The 21,319-nt window shown below is 35.4% G+C and overlaps 1 protein-coding gene across 1 annotated transcript in view; it reads right to left on the reverse strand.

Moving 5' to 3' along the window:
* The window catches only part of MSH4 (mutS homolog 4), a 93,639-nt gene that overhangs the window by 64,885 nt on the left and 7,435 nt on the right, over nt 1-21,319 (reverse strand). The window contains exons 3-7 of the mRNA XM_082668963.1: nt 21,111-21,221; nt 17,958-18,073; nt 16,892-17,065; nt 11,867-12,039; nt 4,641-4,708 (exon numbers count right to left, since the gene is read on the reverse strand). Coding sequence (XP_082525089.1) covers nt 4,641-4,708; nt 11,867-12,039; nt 16,892-17,065; nt 17,958-18,073; nt 21,111-21,221 — 642 coding nt within the window. The remainder of the gene's footprint in view (nt 1-4,640; nt 4,709-11,866; nt 12,040-16,891; nt 17,066-17,957; nt 18,074-21,110; nt 21,222-21,319) is intronic.

The raw sequence follows: 21,319 nt of genomic DNA on the forward strand, positions 1-21,319 counted from the left end.
AATAAGGGACTTATATCCAGAATATATAAAGAACTCTTACAACTCAATAATAAAACGACAATCCAATCAAAAATTAGCAAAGGATATGAGTAAACATTTCTGCAAGGAAGATATACAAATGGCCAATAAGCACAAGAAAAGGTGCTCAACATCATTAGTCATATCAGTGAAATGCAAATAAAAACCACAAGAGACTACTTCATACCCACGAGGATGACTAGAATCAAAAAGTCAGATAATAACAAATGTTGGCAAGGATGTGGAGAAATTGGGACCCTCATAGACTGCTGGTGGAAATGTAGAACGATAGTCACTTTGGAAAACAGTCTGGCAGTTTTTCAAACAATTAAACATAGAGTTACCATATGAGCCAGAAATTCCACTCTAGGTATAGATGCAAGATAAACAAAAACTTACATCTACACAAAAACTTGTATATAAATATTCATAGCAGCATTATTAATAATCAAAAGTGCAAACAACTCAAATGTTCATCAACTGATGAACAGATAAACAAAATGTGCTATATCTATACAATGGAATATTATTTATCAATAAAAAGAATCAGGGCTTCCCTGGTGGCGCAGTGGTTGAGAGTCCACCTGCCAATGCAGGGTACATGGGTTCGTGCCCTGGTCCGGGAAGATCCCACATGCCGTGGAGCGGCTGGGCCCGTGAGCCGTGGCCGCTGAGCCTGCGCGTCCGGAGCCTGTGCTCCGCAACGGGAGAGGCCACAACAGGGAGAGGTCCGCGTACCACAAAGAAAAAGAAAAAAAGAAGAATCAAATATTGATGTATGCTACAATATGAATTAACCTGAAACATTATGCTAAGTGAAAAAAGGCAAACATAAGAGACTACATATTGTGTGATTCTATTTATATGAAATGTCAAGAATAGGCAAATCTAAAGGAACAGATAGATTAGAAATGCCAAGCACTGGGGGGAAGAGGATTGGAAGGGATGGAAAGTGATTGCTAACGGGTACAGCACTGCTTTTTGGGGTGATGAATACGTTCTAAAATTGACTGTAGTGTTTGTTGTACAACGATGAATATACAAAACATGGTTAAATTGTATACTTCAAATGGGTGAAGTGTATGCTTTGTGAATTCTACCTTGATAAAGCTGTTATATTTTAAAAAATAAACTGTGTGATATATGTAGAAATAAAATATATGACAATAGCCCAGTGGGAGGAATGGGGGGAATGGCAGCATACTACCATAAGGTTTTCTTTTTCAGCTTTACTGAGGTATAACTGACATATAAAATTGTAAGATATTTAAAGTGTACATTGTGGTGATTTGATGTACATACACATTGCAAAAGGATCCCCCCATCTAGTTAATTAATGCATCCATCACCTCACATATTTATCTTTCTTTTTGTATGTGAGAACATTTAAGATTTACTCACTTGGCAAATTTCAATTATACAATACAGTGTTATAAACTATAGTCACCATGTTTTATATTTGATCTGCAGATCTTATTCATCTTATAGTTGAAAGTTTGTACCCTTTAACCAACCTCTTCCTATTTCCCTGATCTGCAAGCCCTGGCAACAACTTTTCTACTCTGTCTTTCTGTGAGTTTGCTTTTTTTTTTTTTTTTTTTTTTTTTTTACATTTCTCATACACGAAACCATGCAGTATTTATCTTTTTCTGTCTGGCTTATTTCACTTAGCATAATGCCCTCAATGCTACCCCTGTTGCCACAAATGGAAGTATTTCCTTCTTTCTCATGACTGCATAATATTCCAGTGTGTGTCTGTGTATTTGTGTCTGTATCTTGGCTATTGTGAATAATGCTGCAAGGAACATGGGAGTGCAGATATCTCTTTGACATCCTGCTTCTATTTCATTTGGATATATACTTAGAAGTGGGATTGCTAGATCATATGGTAGTTCTATTTTTTTAATTTTTTGAGGAACTGCTATATACTCTTTTCCATAAATTTAGCTGCACTAATTTACATTCCATCAATAATGCACAAGGGTTCCTTTTTCTCCACATTCTCACCAACACTTGCTATCTTACATCCTTTTGATGACAGGCATTCTAAAAAAGTGATATCTCATTGTGGTTTTGATTTGCATTTCCCTGATGATTAGTGATGCTGAACACCTTTTCACGCACCTGCTAGTCATTCATATGTCTTCTTTGGAAAAATATCTATTTGGTTCCTCTGACCATTTTTTAATCAGATTGTTTATTTTTTTGCTATTGAGTTATATGAGTTCTTTATATATTTTGAATATTAACTCCTTATCAGATATATGATTTGCAAATATTTTCTCCAATTCTGAAGTTACATTTTAATTTTATTTGTTATTTCTTTTGCTGTGCAGAAGTTTTTTAGTTGGATATACTCCCAACTTGTATTATTTTTGCTTCTGTTGCCACTACTCTATGGTTCTTATACCACATGTGAAGTGACATAATATTATTTGAAGGTAGACTGAATTCAGCTAAAGATGTAATCAATAAACCTGAAAGCAACCATTAAAATAACAAAACAATGAGTTCTATCCAATAAATCAACAGAGGAGTAAAATGGGATCATAAAAAATATTCAATTAATCCAAAAGAAGGCAGAAGAAAAGGAAAAGAAAGCAAATAGAAAAAAAGTACCATGATGGCAGATTTAAATCAAAACATATCAATAATCTCATTAAGTACAAATGAAATAAACACCCTAATTAAAAGTAAGATATTCTGGGAATTCCCTGGTGGTTCAGTGGTTAGGACTCTGCACTTTCACTTCTGAGGTTGTAGGTTCAAATCCCTGGTCAGGGAACTAAGATCCCACAAGCTGCGTGGCCAAAAAAAAAAAAAAAAAGAAGAAGAAGAAACAGGTAACCTTAATAGCATCATATCTATTAAATATTTAAGAAGTTGAATTTAGAGTCAAAACCATTCCTACAAAGAAAATTCCAAGTTTTAATGGCTTCATTTGTGAATTCTACCGAACATTTAAGGAAGAAATAGTACCAGTTCTACACAAACACTATGAGAAAATTGAAGAGGAAGGAATGCTTCTAACCTCATTGTATGAAACCAACTAATTTTGTTCCAGACATCAGTTGTTCTAGGTTACCTCTCATTTGTATATATTGAATTTTAAGGTGTTTCAATTATTTAAGGAAACTTCCAATTCTCTGCCTGCCCAACAGCCAAAACTTTTCCATATAATGTTTTTATTGTAAATGAACCTTAAGAGCAATTATCTCTACAATATGGAAAGGCTTCTTAAACATAGATAAGCCTTCAATGGATTTGCAAAGAAATCAAATTTTAAATCAAATTTTACTGATGTACAAGACGTCTTTCCTTTTTAAGCACACGAGCAAAAATATACAGGTGACCCTTGAACAACATGGGTTTGAATGGTGCGGGTCCACTCATAGGTGGATTTTATTCAAAAAATACAGTATGACACAATCCAGTTGCAGAACCCTCCTATGCAGAGGGCTGACTGTAATGTTACACACCTGCGTGGGTTTTCAACTGTATGGGGGGCGGGGAGGGGGACACTCCAAACCCTGCATTGTTCAACAATCAACTGTACATGTATTTCATTAAAGTAAATATTTTTCAATTCACCTTAAATGGAAGAATGAAAACCATCTATTACTTTCTTTATAGAATGTGCCTATAGGCACTAAGTATTTACTTATTATTTTTTTAATAGATCTTTATTGGAATATAATTGCTTCACAATACTGTGTTAGTTTCTGTTGTACAATAAAGTGAATCAGCCATATGCATACGTATATCCCCATATCCCCTCCCTCTTGAGCCTCCCTCTCACCCTCCCTATCCCACCCCTCTAGGTCATCGCAAAGCACCAAGCTGATCTCCCTGTGCTATGCAGCAGCTTCCCACTAGCTAACTATTTTACATTTGGTAGTGTATATATGTCGATGCTTCTCTCACTTCATCCCAGCTTACCCTTCCCCCACCATGTTCTCAAGTCCATTCTCTATGTCTACCTCTTAATTCCTACCCTGCCACTAGGTTCATCAGTACCACTTTTTTTTTTTTAGATTCCACATATATGTGTTAGCATACAGTATTTGTTTCTCTCTTTCTGACTTACTTCACTCTGTATGACAGACTCTAGGTCCATCCACCTCACTACAAATAACTCAATTTCGTTTCTTTTTATGGCTGAGTAATATTCCAGTGTATATATGGCACTAAGTATTTAAATTTGTAAAATATCCAAAGACTTTGTTTCATTCCTAAATGCTAAGCATATTTGAAAACTAATCAAACTTCACATAATGATTACCTTTTAAAGGACCTTTGGAACTAAAACAATTTTTCTCTATTTATTAAGCAAATTATTGCCATCTAAGGTTTTTGAAAACTATATCCAAATTCTTTAAGTAAATATTTGATAAATGAAAATATACCAATTCCTCACCTAAGAAACTTTTAATTTTAAGTATATCATATATGATAATACATTGAGGAAAAAAGTTTCCTTTAAAAAGTTATAATACTCCAGATATTAATAATGACGTACATTTCCAAAAGATTTTCATATTTTCCAATTGTTACATCATATTAAGACAAGTTATATCACATAAGGTATAACAATATAACATATAATTTATACATAAACATACCGTGTCTTGCTTTGGAATTTGGACTAAAACAGAAAGAAGCTGCTCTGTATCAAGAAATCTTGCTAAAACTGAAACAAACAAACAGAAACTATGAGCAGTTAAACTTTATGTTACATTTTTAAAATATACACTATGTAAAATATTATCCTCAAGTAATAGAACAGAACAGTTTTACCTGAAAATATTACTTGTTTGAATTATCTTCATCTATCTTACATTTACCAGGAGTAAACTAATAAATTCTAGTGGTCTTTTCCTAATTTTGATTACTCAGAACTTGTCTTCAAATTTTGCCACTGTTGATCACCCCTTCCTTCTTGAAACTCTACTTCTCTGACTTTTAGATGTTGCTTATCATAATTTTCTTCCCACCTTTTTGACTTCTAACTTTTCTACATGATACTTAAAAGATCAGAGAAGATTAGTTTGAAAGCATAGTTCAACCACTAACCATATAACCTTCCAAAAGTTACATAACTTCTCTGAACTTTAGTTGTTCTCATCTTTTAAATGTGGATAATAACATCTTCCTCCTAGGGTTGTAGTGAGGATTAAGTGCAATAATATGTGCATAGGGGTACCTTGCACATACCAGAGCTCAAAACTGTTATTTTATTCTTCTCAACTCATTTTCCAGCTTCAAGTACACTATAAAAGTATATGTATAGATAACTGGAATCTATCCCTTTTAAATGTCCCCAAGTGTTTTTTTCTTTACCTTAAACTATAGTAACTATTTCTTAATGACTCATGGTTATTATCATCATTGTAATGTGTGATCTCAAAAGTTTTTGTGTAAACTTATTGATACTTTCACAAAGTGGCCCCAAATTGTTATCTTTTAAAAAAAAGAACTAAATACAAAAATTTTATGTCACTTCTTTCTTGTTCAAATTTTTGATGTTCTTCAGTTTGCCTACCTCTAGAGCTGTGCCTCTTTCTAAATTACCACTTCTATGGTAATTATGTTAAAACTGTGGTTAAAAAATTAGAGTAAATAGGCTGAGTATACTATTATACTGTTATACTATTATATTATACTACCATGACATTTTATATGTGAGTCCACTAGTCAGACTCTCTTAAGCCCTCACATAGATTGGCCTTTCTCTTTTTCAGTCTCTTCCTTCTTCCTCTCCCCAAATCTACTGTAACAAACAAACAATGTTTCTAAAATAAGGATTTGACCATATATATTACTCTCTTGGTTTAGAATCATCACCTCCCTATTGATTTCAGGATAAAATCCAAACTTCTTAGCATTATATAAAGGCTTTTCATAAACCAGCCTCAATTCTCATTTCCTGCCATTCCCCAAGGCTTCAAGTCATAAATAACTACTGGCCATGCCTTAAATACAGCAAGTTCTTTTATAGCAATGTAAGTATAACTGCAGAAGCTTATGTTAACTCTATCTTCCTCAACTTCCCAGAAAAAGAAGTGTACCCTAGAAAGTAATGACTGCGCAGGATCACAGTCAGCAGCACCCATACCTGATCTTTATCCCAGCCACTGCATCCAAAACACATTTTTGTTACCCCTATGCACATCAACATACCTTGCTCAGGCATGTTCCCTTTGTCTTGAGTATCATTTCTAGAATTATCCTGTTGTCAAAATCCTACTCATTCCCTTAAGACAGAGCTAAAATATTATCTCTGTGAATCCTGGATTCTATATTTATCCCAGCTCCCTCCTCTATGTTTCCACAAAATATTAAATTATTATTGTGTTTTTCACACTGTATCATATTTATTTATTTAGAGTTCTGTGTCTCTAACATGAATGTAAGATCCCTGAGGACAAAAACTTATAACTTAATCTTCATTTTTTCATCCCTATTGTAGAATGCCTACAAGAAAGTACGTACTGTACTTTTTATGAGGTTCACATTCTCATATTTTAATAAACTATAAAAATTACCCTTGTTCTGTATTCCTGCTCTCCTACTTTATTACATGTTAAAATAAATTATAAACTGTCAAGATAAAGAAAATATAGAAATATTTAACATTTGTAGATGCCAATTTAAAACTTTCTATTATAAGGAATTATAAAACTTAAAATATATGAAAACTAAAGCTTCAAATAAAATCCAAGTTTTTCATTAAAATCTCATCATATAGAACATTATAATCTTTGGAACAACAGAATACAATTTTCAACATGTTTAATAATAAATCAATAGCTTAACAAATATGAACACCCATTATGTTCTAGACTCATATGGGAATCATCCAACAAAACATTCACTTACAATACTGTAAGATAAGTGCCATAACAAGATACTATAGACAACATATAGAAAAGATACCTAATATAGACTTGGGGAGCCAGAGAGGCTTCTAGAAGAAGTGACATCTAAACTAGGATGGTAAATTATGAACTGTAGTTGGCTAAAGAGTAGCTTGGGAGAAGAGGTTACAGAGAAGAAAGATAAAAGATTCTAGACAAATATTACAGAGTACAAAAGCCAGAACATGATACGCACTAAAACAGACCCACAGATCAATGGAACAGAAATAAACCCATGCACATATGATCAATTAATCTATGACAAAGGAGGCAAGAATACACCATGGGGAAAAGACAGTCTCTTCAATAAATGGTGCTGGGAAAACTGGACAGCTACATGTAAAAGAATGAAATTAGAATATTTTCTCACACCATATACAAAAATAAACGCAAAATAGATTAAACACCTAAATGTAAGACCTGACACCATAGAACTCCTAGAAGATAACATAGACAGAACACTCTTTGACATGAATGGTCAATATTTTTTTGGATCTGTTTCCTAAGGCAAAGGAAATAAAAATAAACAAATAAGACCTAATGAAACTTAAAAGCTTTTGCACAGCAAAGGAAACCACTGACAAAATGAAAAGACAGTCTACTGAATGGGAGAAAATATTTGCAAATGATATACCCGGGAAGGGGTTAATATCCAAAATATATAAACAGCTCAAATAATTCAATATCAAAAAAACAAATAATCCAATTAAAAAATAGGCAGAAGACCTGAATAGACATTTTTCCAAAGAAGACATACAGATGGCCAACAGGTACACGAAAAGATGCTCAACACTGCTAATCATCAGAGAAGCACAAATCAAAACCATAATGAGATATCACCTGACACCTGTCAGAATGGCTATCATCAAAAAGACCACAAATAACAAATGTTGGCAAGGTTGTCAAGAAGAGGGAACCTTCATACACTGATGGTGGGAATGTAAATTGGTGCAGTCACTGTAGAAAACAATATGGAGGTTTCTCAAAAAACTAAAAATAGAACTACCATATGACTCAGCAATTCTACTCCTAGGTATATATCTGAAAAAAACAAAAACACTAATTTGAAAAGATGCATGCACCCCAATGTTCACAGCAGCATTACTGACAATTGCCAAGATATGGAAGCAACTTAAGTGTCCATCAACAGATGAGTGAATAAAGAAGATGTGGCATATGTGTGTGTACATATATATGGAATACTACTCAGCCATAAAAGAAGGATGAAATTTTGCCATTTGCGAAAACATGGATGGGTCCTGGAGGGTATTATGCTTAGTGAAATAAGTCAGGCAGAGAAAGACAAACACTTATACATGGAATCTAAAAAATAAAACAAACGAAAGAGTATAGCAAAACAGAAACAGACTCACAGATACAGAGAACCACCTAGTGGTTAACAATGGGGAGAGGGTAGGGAGGAGGGTCAAGAAAGGGATAGGGGATTAAGCGGTACAAATTACTATGTATAAAATAAGTGAGCTACAAGGATATATTATACAGCATAAGGAATATAGTCATTATTTTGTAATAACTTTAAATGGAGTATAATCTATACAAATTTTGAATCATTATGTTGTACAACTGACACTAATATTGTAAATCAACTATACCCCAATGGAAATAAATTAAATTAAAAAAATTTTAAAAGCCAGAACATGAGACAGGATATGTTCAAGTAACTAAAAGAAGTTCAATTATACTAGAAGGCAGAATGACAAGCGACGAGTAACAAGAGATGCTGTGGGAGGTGATAAAGAAATAGCCATCCAGAAGAGTTTGGATTTTATCCTAAAAGTAATGAGAAGAGAATGAAGGATTTTATGCAAGTGGATATGTGGTAGCCCCACAAAGATGTCCCCATCTTAATCCCTGGAACCTTTGAATATGTTATCTGGTAAAGGGGACTTTGAAGATGGGATTAAGTTAAGCATCTTGAAATGGAGAGATTATTCTGGATTATTTGTTAGTTCCAAAGTAATCACAAGGGTCCTTATAAGAGGGAGGCAGGGAAATTCCCTGGCAGTCCAGTGGTTAGGGCTCTGTGCTCTCACAGCCGGGGGCCCAGGTTCTATCCCTGGTCAGGGAACTAAGATCCCACAAGCTGCGTGGCCAAAAAAGAAAAAAAAAAAAAAAGAGGGAGGTAGGAGGATCAGTCAAAGAGAGAAGATATAAGGACAAAAGCAGAGGTCAGAAAGTAGAGAAGAAACTATTCTGCTGGCTTTGAAGATGGAGGAAGGGCCATAAGCCAAGGAATGTAGATGACCTCTAGAAACTGGAAAGGCAAGGAAACAGTTTTGCCCCTAGAGCCTCCAGAAGAAACGGTGGACCTGCTAACACATTGATTTTAGCCCAGCAAAACTGATTTCTGACTTCCAGAACTGTAAGATAATAAATTCATGTTGTTTTAAGCCACTAAATTTGTGGTACTTTGTTACATCAACAACAAGAAACTAATGAAGAGTAATATGCTCAGATTTATATTTTCAAAACATCTCTCAGGCTCTCATATAGAGAAGAGACTGTAAAGAACAAGACTGGAGGAAGAAGCCAAACAGAAGGCTGCTGCAATAAATCAGATTATAGATAAATGGTACCCCAGGCTGGAGCAGCAGCATTGGGAATAGAAGCTAAACATGCAAGAGATATATAGAAAAGAGACTTTGCAAAATTTGATGATTAATTTCAGGGAAGGGAAGTGTCAAGAATGACTTCCAGGTATCTGGTTTGGTAAACAGCTTGGATGTAGAGCTATTCTCTGAAATCAGAAGGGATTGATTTAGAAGGGAAGATGGCACAGTTTGGACACATTAAATGTGAGGTGATTAAGGAACATCTAATAAGTGCTCAGTAGGCAATAAGATATATGGGGCTGAAGGTCTATAGAGATATCTGCACATGAGATGTAAATTTGGAAGTTACGAATACGTGAATGATAATTATAAGACCAAGAAGGTGGGTAAATCATATAATAAGAATATACGGGGTAAAAAGACAACCCAGGACATACCTTTGAAGAGCCATAGCATTTAGGGAATGAGCAAAGGAAAACAAGCCTAAAAAGAAGACTCAGAAGTCATTCTCACTTCCATTTGAAAGAAAGGACTCTGGGGTTTTTACTCTGTTACCCGATCAATGACAGAGCTTTCTGAAGACATTCCAAGACAGTATACAGTCCTGTAGTCTATTTGGAAATAGTAAAGATAACATTACAAGGGAGATACCCCATTGGTTTTGACTGGATAGTCATAAACTTGTTAAAGAAATGAGTGACAGAGCTTTAGAAAAAGGAAACTCCAAAGAAATAGGAAGAAAACTAGGAAACTGTATAATCACAGAAGCAAAGAAAGGCAGTAATTCAATAAGGAGAGATTTTTGGCAGCACCAAAGAAGTTGGATTTCAAATAGGAGAACTAATATGTGTCCATTAAATTTAAAAACAATGAGACTATGGGTGAATGTTTTAGGCTGGGTGCTCCAGAAGCAGAGGCTGAGATGAAGATTCATGTGCAAGTAATATATTAAGAATTTGCTTCCACGAGAAACCAATAAAGAAGACAAGAAGGACAGGAAAGAGAAAAAAAGCCAAACAAAAGTATAATTTCAGGCAAAGTCCTATGGAAGGTAACTTCAACCGATCCTGTAGAAGGCTTGTGGACTTTAAGTTACATTCATGGTTTTTGCCAAAACAGTGTGAGACAGCTGGGCTTTCATACCCCCACAACATTCAGTCATTTAAGGTCCACAAGGCACTTTTGGCACTCCGTGCCTGAGAGCAAAGCCCTCAAATAGCCTGAGGGCAGGCCTCTAAAGAGAGTCCAGGTACAGGCCATTAGAAGCAAAAGCACACATAGCAGGGAAAAGGGGCACAAAGAAAGGTAAAAGAGACCCAAGAAGATCTGGACAGAGAACCAACAATATCTGCTATAGTGACCTTGACAAGAGCAGTCTCAGTGCAGGAGTGAGCACAGAAACAAGACTGATTGATTAAGACGTAGTGATGAACAGAAGATAGTGTGTGCAGAAAATTTGTTTTCAACAAGATGTTTAATGGAAGAAGAGAGATAAGGTGTTGCTGTGAACAAGGCTGACCAGTTAAAAAGTGGCCTTTTTGTACCTTTCCCAAAGCCTCACAAAATACACAGGAATATATAGAAAAAAATGAATATACAAAACAACATTGGAAATGCAGAGTCACAGTCAGTATAATGTCAGAATTTTGAAGAAATTATACTAATTAAAAGGTATTTAGAATTGGACTTAGGAAAACCTAAAGGCTGTAAATGCCTTCTAGATTTTCAAGTACCACTTCCGTTTAGACCTCCAGAGCAACAGGAGGGGAGGTTGGGGAAGTGAGGTTATGGAAGACAGATCAAGTTGCTAGAAACCAGGAATTGGACTCGGATCAGTGCATATAAACTGCCCCTCCACCTACAGATTTAAAAAGAAAATTGCACTGCCATGCCAGTGAACAGATGCCAAGGGCAATTCTCTTCCTCATGTTATGAGTTGGATTGTATCCCCCAAAAAGAAACTTTGAAATCCTAAACCCTAGTATCTGAATGTGATATCACTTGGAAATTAGACCTTTGCTGATATCATCAAGTTAAGATAAGGTCATTAGGATGAGCCTTAATCCAACAGGACTGGTATCCTTTTAAGAAGACAATGTATTTTGTTAAAAAATTTGTATTTGGGCTTCCCTGGTGGCGCAGTGGTTGGGAGTCCACCTGCAGATGCAGGGGACAAGGGTTCGTGCCCCGGTCTGGGAGGATTCCACATGCCGCGGAGTGGCTGGGCCTGTGAGCCATGTCCGCTGAGCCTGCGTGTCCGGAGCCTGTGCTCCGCAACAGGAGAGGCCGCAGCAGTGAGAGGCCCGCGTACCACAAAAAAAAAAATTGTATTTGTAAAAGTAGATGATATTCATTTACCTGACTGAAGTCCAAAAAAGAGTTCCTCATCTTGAAGCAGTTCTTGAACACAATCTAACCTCATGTTAATGGTTTCAACATCAATTAGAGGTTCTAATATATTAGAACGAAGTCTTCTACTTCCTCCAGGAGTCTTAGTGTAATTTAGAACACCAAAGAGTGTGTGACTGCTCCTTTAAAAACACAAGTTAGGAAAATTTCATTAAGTATATTAAGGAAAATCCAATAAAACTGTAATTTAACTTTTAAAATAATCCTATAATCTACGGTAGTGATTCTCAAACTTTAATATGCATACAAATCACATGAGGATTCTGATTCAGTAGGTCTGGGATGAGGCTTGAGAATCTACGTTTCAAATACACTCTCAGGTGTGCTGTCAGTCAGTGAAGCACACTTTGATTAACAAGATCGACAGAATCTTCTTGCATTTAGTTAATGGCTTTTTTCATAGATCAGTTAACAATACTCAGACTAATATCAAATATTCTAGTCCATGGCATTCCATCAATAATAGCAAGATATCAACAACACATCCTTAAGGGGAGAACTTTTACACTGATAAAATGAGTAATATAATCACTCTGTTCTAACTTAAGAAGTTAGAGAATTATAAGTAAAAGAGAAAGAAAGAAAATAATATCAGGTACAGAAACTGTTAAAAACAAACAAACAAACAGAACTGTACAGAGAATGACCAGGAGGGTTGATTTAGTTAGGTTGGTTGAGAAAGACCTGTATGTATATTCGGCAGTTGAGTTAAGAAGGCATCCATGCCAAGATGATGATGAGATGGGAATAATGATGACAATTGATGGTGAGTATAGCTAACATATAGTGAACACAAAGTATGTGCCAGGCCTTATTCTAAGCACCTTACATATATTGACTTACTTAATTCTAACAATGATGGTATGAGATAGATGCTATTATTAACATTTTACAAGGGAAGAAACTGAAACACAAAGAAATTAAGTAACTTGCCCAAGGTTTCCAAATAAGTGAACAAGAAAAGAGTTACTGTTTAAAAGGGCAAAACAGAACAGCAATTTAAGCCCAGGTAGTCTTTCTGGCTCCAGAACCAGAAAGAAGACCAAAGTTGGTGGAGCACTGCAAGTGAGGGTAAGAATTAAGGGAGATGAATGAAGAAGTTGAAAGAGACCAGAACACATAAGTCCTTGTAGGCCACGGTAAAGAGTCTGAATTATATTCTAAATATAAAAGGAGCTCTGGAAGATTTTAAGCAGGAAAGTTCTAAGATCTAATTTCTGGTTTAAAAGGATCACACTCTGGCCACTAGGTTGAGAATAGACTAATTGCAGGAGGGGAAGAAAGCAGAGAGACGAGTTAGGGGCTATTACACTATACAGTAGTCTAGGCTAAAATGATGGAGGTATGGGTTAGGGTTGTAGCACCGGAAATGCTAAGAAGTGATCCAGAATATGTATGTACTCTAAAGGTTGAGTCAGGAGGATTTACTGACATATTGAATCTGGGTTAAGAGAGGAAAGGAAATAAAAATGACTCAAGTAATCAGACTGCCAAATTTTTGGTATATCAATTTAAACAAATTTTTAGGGAACTATTCAAATCAAGTCCTGGCTGGGAGTGGGGGTCATCATAGGTAAGTCACAGGCATAATTTTGAGAACTTGTCTTCTGCAGGAACAAAGGAGGTGGGGAGCATACCTAAATCTGCCATTTGCTATAGAAATCAATGGGTGAAACAGTATGCTGAACAAGTAACAAATCCATAGACGCATTAGAGCTATTCAGACAGTTCAGTAGATAGCATGCCCATCTTTTAACCTAATATTCTTTGGTTCAAGTCTGTGAAAAGACCTCAATTTCTTCTTTCAACTATAATATGAACTCTTGGAGGTCAAATATCCTATCATTTAATATATAGCAGGAACTCAAGCAATGTTTGACAATGATAATGGTAAACAATGATTAACTGTGAAATGTGACAAAGTAAAACTGAGTACGAAACCCTTTGTAATAATTACCAGCCTTGGTTATTGACTGTCTACGTTACCCCACGTTATTTTAATTTAGAAAGTCAATGACAGAGTACTTTAACCAGATATTATTTTATCCCTTTTTTCCTAGCAATAGAAAAAATATTATTTATTCACTAAGCTGAAAAGGAATAATTACAATTAATTATAAACTCCTTTAAAACGTTATAATTTTAGACCATCATTATTCAGTGGAACTACAAAAGTGTTGAGGTCACTAAACTGACAATGACAAATAGTATACACAGTACTATTCTTACCTTTACTAAAAGTAGTGCCAACAGTACCTAGATAGATCTAAACTGTTCTTGATGATTAAAGTAAATAATTAAAAAAATTAGATATTATAGGTTTCTAAGTTTGTAACTGTAAATAATGTCTGGAGATTTCACATAATTAAAAGTGAAGCCAAGATAAGAGCACACAAAGTGACCGAAATACTTAAACACTATGGCTCTGAAATTGGCAGTGAGCACCTTAGGGTTTCAATGGTATAAAGTACTCTTTATTCTGTTCAGTACTCTTAATACTAAAATTTATGATTATTTTAAGTTTATCCGTTTCATTGATATCCAAAGTTATATTTAAGTACTGAAAGCTGAGATTTTACTCCAAGCTTACTTACTCCCAACTTGTACTTTACCAAAGTAAATAGCTTATGGTTTCCTTGCACATACCATATTGCTATATTGAAAATCATGCTTTCAAGACTTTGTTATTCACTGTCTTACTACCTTTTCTACTTCTTAATCTGGATAACTTCTTTTTTAAAAAATTATTTATTTATTTATTTTTGGCTGCATTGGGTCTTCGTTGCTGCGTGTGGGCTTTTCTCTAGTTGCGGCAAGCGGGGGCTACTCTTCGTTGTGGTGCACGGGCTTCTCGTTGCAGTGGCTTCTCTTGTTGTGGAGCATGGGCTCGAGGAACGTGGGCTTCAGTAGTTGTGGCTCGTGGGCTTTAGAGCGCTGGCTCAGTAGTTGTGGCGCACGGGCTTAGTTGCTCCACAGCATGTGGGATCTTCCCGGGCCAGCGCTTGAACCTGTGTCCCCTGCATTGGCAGGTGGATTCTTAACCACTGTGCCACCAGGGAAGCCCATGGATAACTTCTATTTATACTTCAAACCTCATATCAGGGAAAAAAAACCCTCATGTCAGGTATTATCTTCTCTAGAAAGCCTTTTCTAATTACTCCCCTTTTACTCCTTAACTAAGCCCAGTTAACTTTCTTTCTCTGCTATGATCCCATCATTTTTTTATGCAAACTTTCATATCACTATACAGTTGTCCCTTGGTACCTGTAGGGGATTGATTCTAAGACCTCTAGCGGATACCAAAATCCGAGGATGCTTAAGTCCCTTATATAAAGTGGCCTACTACAGTGGGCCCTCCATATCCACAGGTTCCATATCTGTGGATTCAACCAACTGTGGGTCCCTAGGCTACGGAGGGCCTGATGTACTTAGTACATGTTAATGATACTATGATACTATGCATCTCCTCCTTTAGACTAATTCCTCAAGGAGAAAAACCATTACTCACTAATTCTTTGTACCAAATTGAACCCATATTAAACTATATAGGTTTATGCCTACTATAAGCACCACCACAGGTTGATTACATTATCTTCTAATAACATTTTGATTCTAGTTTAGGTATCCCAACCACTATGAAATCTTATAAACACTGTCTGTTGGTGTGTGTGTGTGCACACACATGGGCAATCTCCCACTCTCGCTCTTATTCATGCTTACCATAAATATTCCTCTAAAGCTAACAATAAACCAATAAAACGAGCAATCTAGTCATACACAAAGACCAAGTTGATTCAACTATTTTCATCTTCTCAAATGATTATGTAGCCCCCTTGAATTTCCTGTATTTAATGCTTTTAAAACTTGTTATTTTAACTTTGTAGTATTCTGCACACAATTTTTTTTATTATGGTAAAACATATAAAACACAAACTTTAGCATTTTAACCATATTAAGCACACAAGTCAGTGTCACTAGGTACACTTGCAATATTGTGCAACCATTACCATCATTCATTTCTCATCATCCCAAACAGAAACTCTGAATCCATTAAACAATAACTCTCCCATTCCCCACTTCCCCCAGCCCCTGGTAACCTACTTTCTGTCTCTATAAATTTGCCTATTCTAGGTACTTCATATAATGGAATCATAAAATATTCTTCCTTTTGTGTCTGGCATATTTCACTTAACATGATGCTTTCAAGGTTCATACATCTCGTGGCATGTATCAGAATTTCATTCCTTTTTAAGGCCGAATGATATTCCACTGTTTGTATACACCTTATCTGTATACATCTTATTTTATCAGTCACTCATCGATGGACATCTGGTTTGTTTCCACATTTTGGCTACTATGAATAATGCTGCTATGAATATTTGTGTGCAAGTATCTGTTTGAGTCCCCATTCTCAATTCTTTTAGGTATATACCAAGAAGTAGAATGTCTGGATCATATGGTAATGCTATGTTTAACTTTTTGAGGAACCACCATGTGGTTTTCCAAAGTGAATGCACCATTGTACATTCCCACCATAAATGGATTAGGATTCTAATTTCTCCATAGCCTCACCAACAATTATTTTCCATTTACTTAATAATAACCATCCTAATGGGTGTGAAGTGGTAATTGTGGTTTTGATTTGCATTTCCCTAATGACTAGTGACGTTGAGCAACTTCTTAAGTGCTTATTGAACCTCTGTATATCTTCTTTGGAGAAATGTCTGCTCAAGTCTTCTACCTAGTTTTGAAATGGGTTGTTACTTTTTTTTTCTTGTTTAGTACAAATATATTTTTAAAACCTGATTTTGGTGAAACATCTGAGCAGCTCACCAACAATGGTATAAGGATTAAAAATATGTTTATTCAATATTTCTCCATCGAACAATTTAAAGAAATGTAAAGTAACTATTCATAGAAAAATATGACATAATATACTGATACATTTTCTAAGAAAAAAATAGATGATCTTACCTAGAGTCTTGATTATTAATTATTAATTCAAGGTTTTGGGTTGATGATGAATCTATCATAGCTGTCTGTTCACTACCCTGGAAACAAATCTTCAGCGATTTTGGTGCATAAACTGAATTTTGAATAAATTCAACATATTTTAATAAAGCTGCAACAGCTGCAAGGCAGTAATACCTGTAAAGTGACCGAAGATACATCACTATAAATCTTTGGAATAAAAAAAAGTATTGCTATAAAAGAAAACATTTATTTCACTTTAATATTAGCAAAATTGTAAATATTTGCATAGCATTGCTTAAAATCAAAGGGAAAAAGCACACCAAGTGTTCCTGATTTTTGATAACTAGTTAAATTACCTCTAAAACATAAAAGTTGATAAAAAGAGACAATTTTCTAAAGTCTGAGACTTAAGGGATATTAGACTCCCAATAGGTCACATGTTAGAAGTCAACATTCAATGGTAATTTGTGTCAATTTTTGATGTACCATTCTAAGTACACATTCAAATAATGTTGAAAAAGTCTGAGAGTTGTAAAGGTACAGTCAGGAGGTCCCAATGTATAGGAAAGCCTGTTTTGATCTCGGTGACAGTAGTCGTCATGATTAACTGAGCGAACAAGTTGTCCAACCTGGCTCAAAGTAAGTATCTGTTCAGCATGTTATAAGAAATATCCATTCCAAAAATATCATTCCCTGTCTCATTCTGAAGGAGTAAAGGTATGAAGTAACAGGAACACAGCTTTGTGTTTCACTTCTGTACCCTCACACTTCCTAGTTTGCTGTAGCTACTTGAGCTTTTCAATTCAAAGTAAAGTGAGCAGGAACCATTAAGGCAGTAGATTATGACTAATTTGGAGAAATTCCATAAAAGTTTAGTTAGCAAGATATGCCTTGTATATAAATTTTAGTTAACTATTTTACTATTTCAATAATTACTGAGTATATTTTATAAGCCAGGCACTTTTCTAGGTGGTAGGGAATATAGCAAAGAATAAAACACACAAAAGACCTTTCCGTCCTGGAATACACACCAGAGATTTACTACTTCCCCTAAATTTTAACTTACTTGGATTGAACCTCCATTAGGACAGTGCTGAATTCTGTTATGCATAATTGTTCAATGTACTCTAATCCTTTTGTTTCATTGAAGTATTTCCTTTGGATAGTAGTGAAATTAACGTTCTGAAAAGAATTTTTAATTTCAAAATAAATTTTAAGTTTCATGCACTTGCCCAAAGCTGCTTTCTTAAATACATGCTCATACATGGGTAGATGACTTAAATATTGAATAAAGTTTATTTTTCATTATTTATTATTTTCTAGAGTTAAATAAGAAGTTTTCTTATTTACAAAAAGAATGATGGTCTGTCTTGCTAAGTGAATTATAGCAGTCTGTAGCTCTTATTAAGCCATATTTACATGAAATTTAAGTAAATAAAAAATAAACATGAGAGTCTCTGACTTCTACTAATTTTATTCTACAGCAACAACAGCAACAAAGGTTTTACATTCAGCCTCATATACACTATCATAATTTAGAGAGGGTAAATCTTTGTAATACACTAGCTGGGGAAGCCAAAAATACCAATTCCAGCTATCAAATCTATGAAATGCTATCTACATAAGGTGAATTTAATTTATAGAATAAAGAAAAGCAGATAATGGAACTTTTTTTAAAAGAGCAAAAAAAAAAATGCATGCAGCTGCAGAGTACAAGGTCTGCCTACTTTGAATAAAAGTAATAGGTAAGAAAGGTATTAATAATATAATAACAATGGACCGTGAAAGAGCTGCAAGGCTGCAAAAAAAAGTCATAAACAGGTAGGGAATTTGTTATGTGCCAAGATTGTTTGAAGAGTTATCTCATTTAATCCTCCCAATAACCGTATGATGTAAGTTTTGTATCAATATTAAGTACAATCTTCCTCTAAGTCAAATTCTGAGAAGTCAAGCAATTTTTCTAATATACAATTGATATGTTCCAGAGCTGAGACTTGAATTTGGATTTCTTTGACTAAAAAGTCCATGTTCCTTACACTTCATATTGCTTCTTATTTAACTGAGGTCTTTTTATGGTAAGTGTGATAATAATGATAACAATAACATTGATTTTCCCCTGTTTATAATGCTTTTATATCAAATATTTCTATGGCTCTCTCTCTCACTCCTATCAGGACTTTGCCCAAATGTAACCTCATCAGTGAGACCATTTCTGATTACCTTATATATTAATTCTCTAGGAGGTAGATACTATTATTGTCCCTATTTTACTGATGAATAAAAACTGAAGCTTAGAGAGGTTAACTTAATTTGCACACAGTCATTTAGAATCAGGATTTGAGACCACAACAGTATAGCTCCTCTATTCTTTTTCTTTTTTTAATTTATTTATTTATGTATTTATTTATTTTGGGCTGCGCTGGGTCTTCGTTGCCGCCCTCGTGCTTCCCCTAGTTGTGGCGAGCGGGGGCTACTCTTCGTTGTGGTGCGCTGGCTTCTCATTGCGGTGGATTCTCTTACTGTGGAGCACGGGTAGTAGGCACGCGGGCTTCAGTAGTTGTAGCACGCGGGCTCAGCAGTTTCGGCGTGCAGGCTCTAGAGCGCAGGTTCAGTAGTTGTGGCGCACGGGCTTAGCTGCTCCATGGCATGTGGGATGTTCCCGGACCAGGGCTCAAACCTGTGTCTCCTGCACTGGCAGGCGGATTCTTAACCACTGCGCCACCAGGGAAGTCCCTGGCTCCTTTACTCTTAAGCACTATGCTATATTGCCTTACATCTCAAGCGTAGTAAATGTAGGTTGTTTTCGCCTTTGGAGGATTCATCTATCCCACATTCTATGTTGTTCTGTCCATGTAGGACTGTCAATTACAGTACTCTGTGCCCCACAGCAAAAAGCAAATGACCTGGGATTAATCAATCATAGTGCTTTTACCCCCAGAAACAGTGATTAATCTAACATGTGGGAACATGAACAAAGCAGGAACAGTCAGGGTCCTTCTCTTGAATTCATATGTGGACACTGGAAGGAAGAAGTTAGTTTTTACTCTCAGTTGACTAAGCTGAGTTGACATCAGCCTGGAGCCATGAGCAATCATTTTATTAAACCTCACAGAAAGATGGCAGTAGAGATGAGAGTAAGGATAGGATCTATCCAACCATTTGGCTTCCCAGTTACATAAGCCAACAAATGTACCTTTTCACTTAAGCTACTTTAAGTTGAATTTCTGTTATTCACAACCAAAGGACTTAGAATGCTTAATCAATACAAAATAATGAAGGTATATGGAAAGGTATACATAAATAAGGGTGATGAAAAGAAGTCTAAAGTCATGAATGAAAGAGATAAAGAGTCCTGTCTAAAAGAGACAATAGGTTTACAATAGGAACCATTTCTGGCAATGAGTCAAAGACAGTTGAGCTACAATGGATCTCTAAGAGCACAAGAAATCTTATATGACTGTAGATGCTGAATATATTAAGAACTATAAAGAACTCATTGGACCATAATCTCAACTTGGTTTCAAATGTGTTAAAGATTAAGTCTACAATGAAATATAATATTCTGAAAATAATTTGCACTCCTCAAGAACTATTCTAACTGCAATGCTGCCTACTTGGTTCAGAACCACAGCCTCCATTCCACAAAGCAGGGAGATGTGCTAAAGGGAAGAAATAAACCACATGGTAGACAGGCCCTTACTGAGAGGGAGAGTGTTGGCTGGATAAGGTTCCAGAGCACTTCCCTGTCACAGTCCCACAGACGGTGAGACAGTATGTGTTGCCAGGGGAAGCTGTAACAATTCTATAATATAAATCAAATTCTCCAAAAGAAAAAGTACTTGCTGATAGTTGCTATCCCCTAGAAGAATAAGAACTTCACTTTCAACCAGTCTGGCAGCACAATAAGTACTTTCCAGGAAGCTATACCTAAGGAAATCCATGCTTTCTCTAAGTGTCTGCTTCCTGTATACTCTGGGAAACCTCCTTATTACCTAAAAGATTTTCCTTTTTTGCAAAGTATATCAAGGGTACCAAATCAAATAAGTGAATTCCTTGTCATTTTTATTGTATGTATTAATAGTCCCTAAGCTTAGGATTTGTACTTAGTGAGTACTTTAGGGTAAAGATACCCAATTTATTGTTCTTTAGGATGATATTATAAAATGGATTTTAAATAAGACAATCTTGAATGTTACTACTGAGAATAAAAATCACTTACCTTGAAATTTTCTGTGATGAGAGTAAACAACTTGGTTGAATTCCCCACAACACAAGCAGTATTTGACATTATTATTTCCAAAGGTGATAAAATTTTGAGTTTAGTGATCACCTAAAATTGTTTGAATAATTTCTTAAATGTAAGCTTAGGATTCTCTAAAACCAAAAAAGTTTCGTATTTTTCTGAGAGATAAAATTAAGTCAGAGACA

The sequence above is a fragment of the Grampus griseus genome, assembly GCF_964374135.1.
Source record: "Grampus griseus genome assembly, chromosome: 1".
NCBI classification, from domain to species: Eukaryota; Metazoa; Chordata; class Mammalia; order Artiodactyla; family Delphinidae; genus Grampus; species Grampus griseus.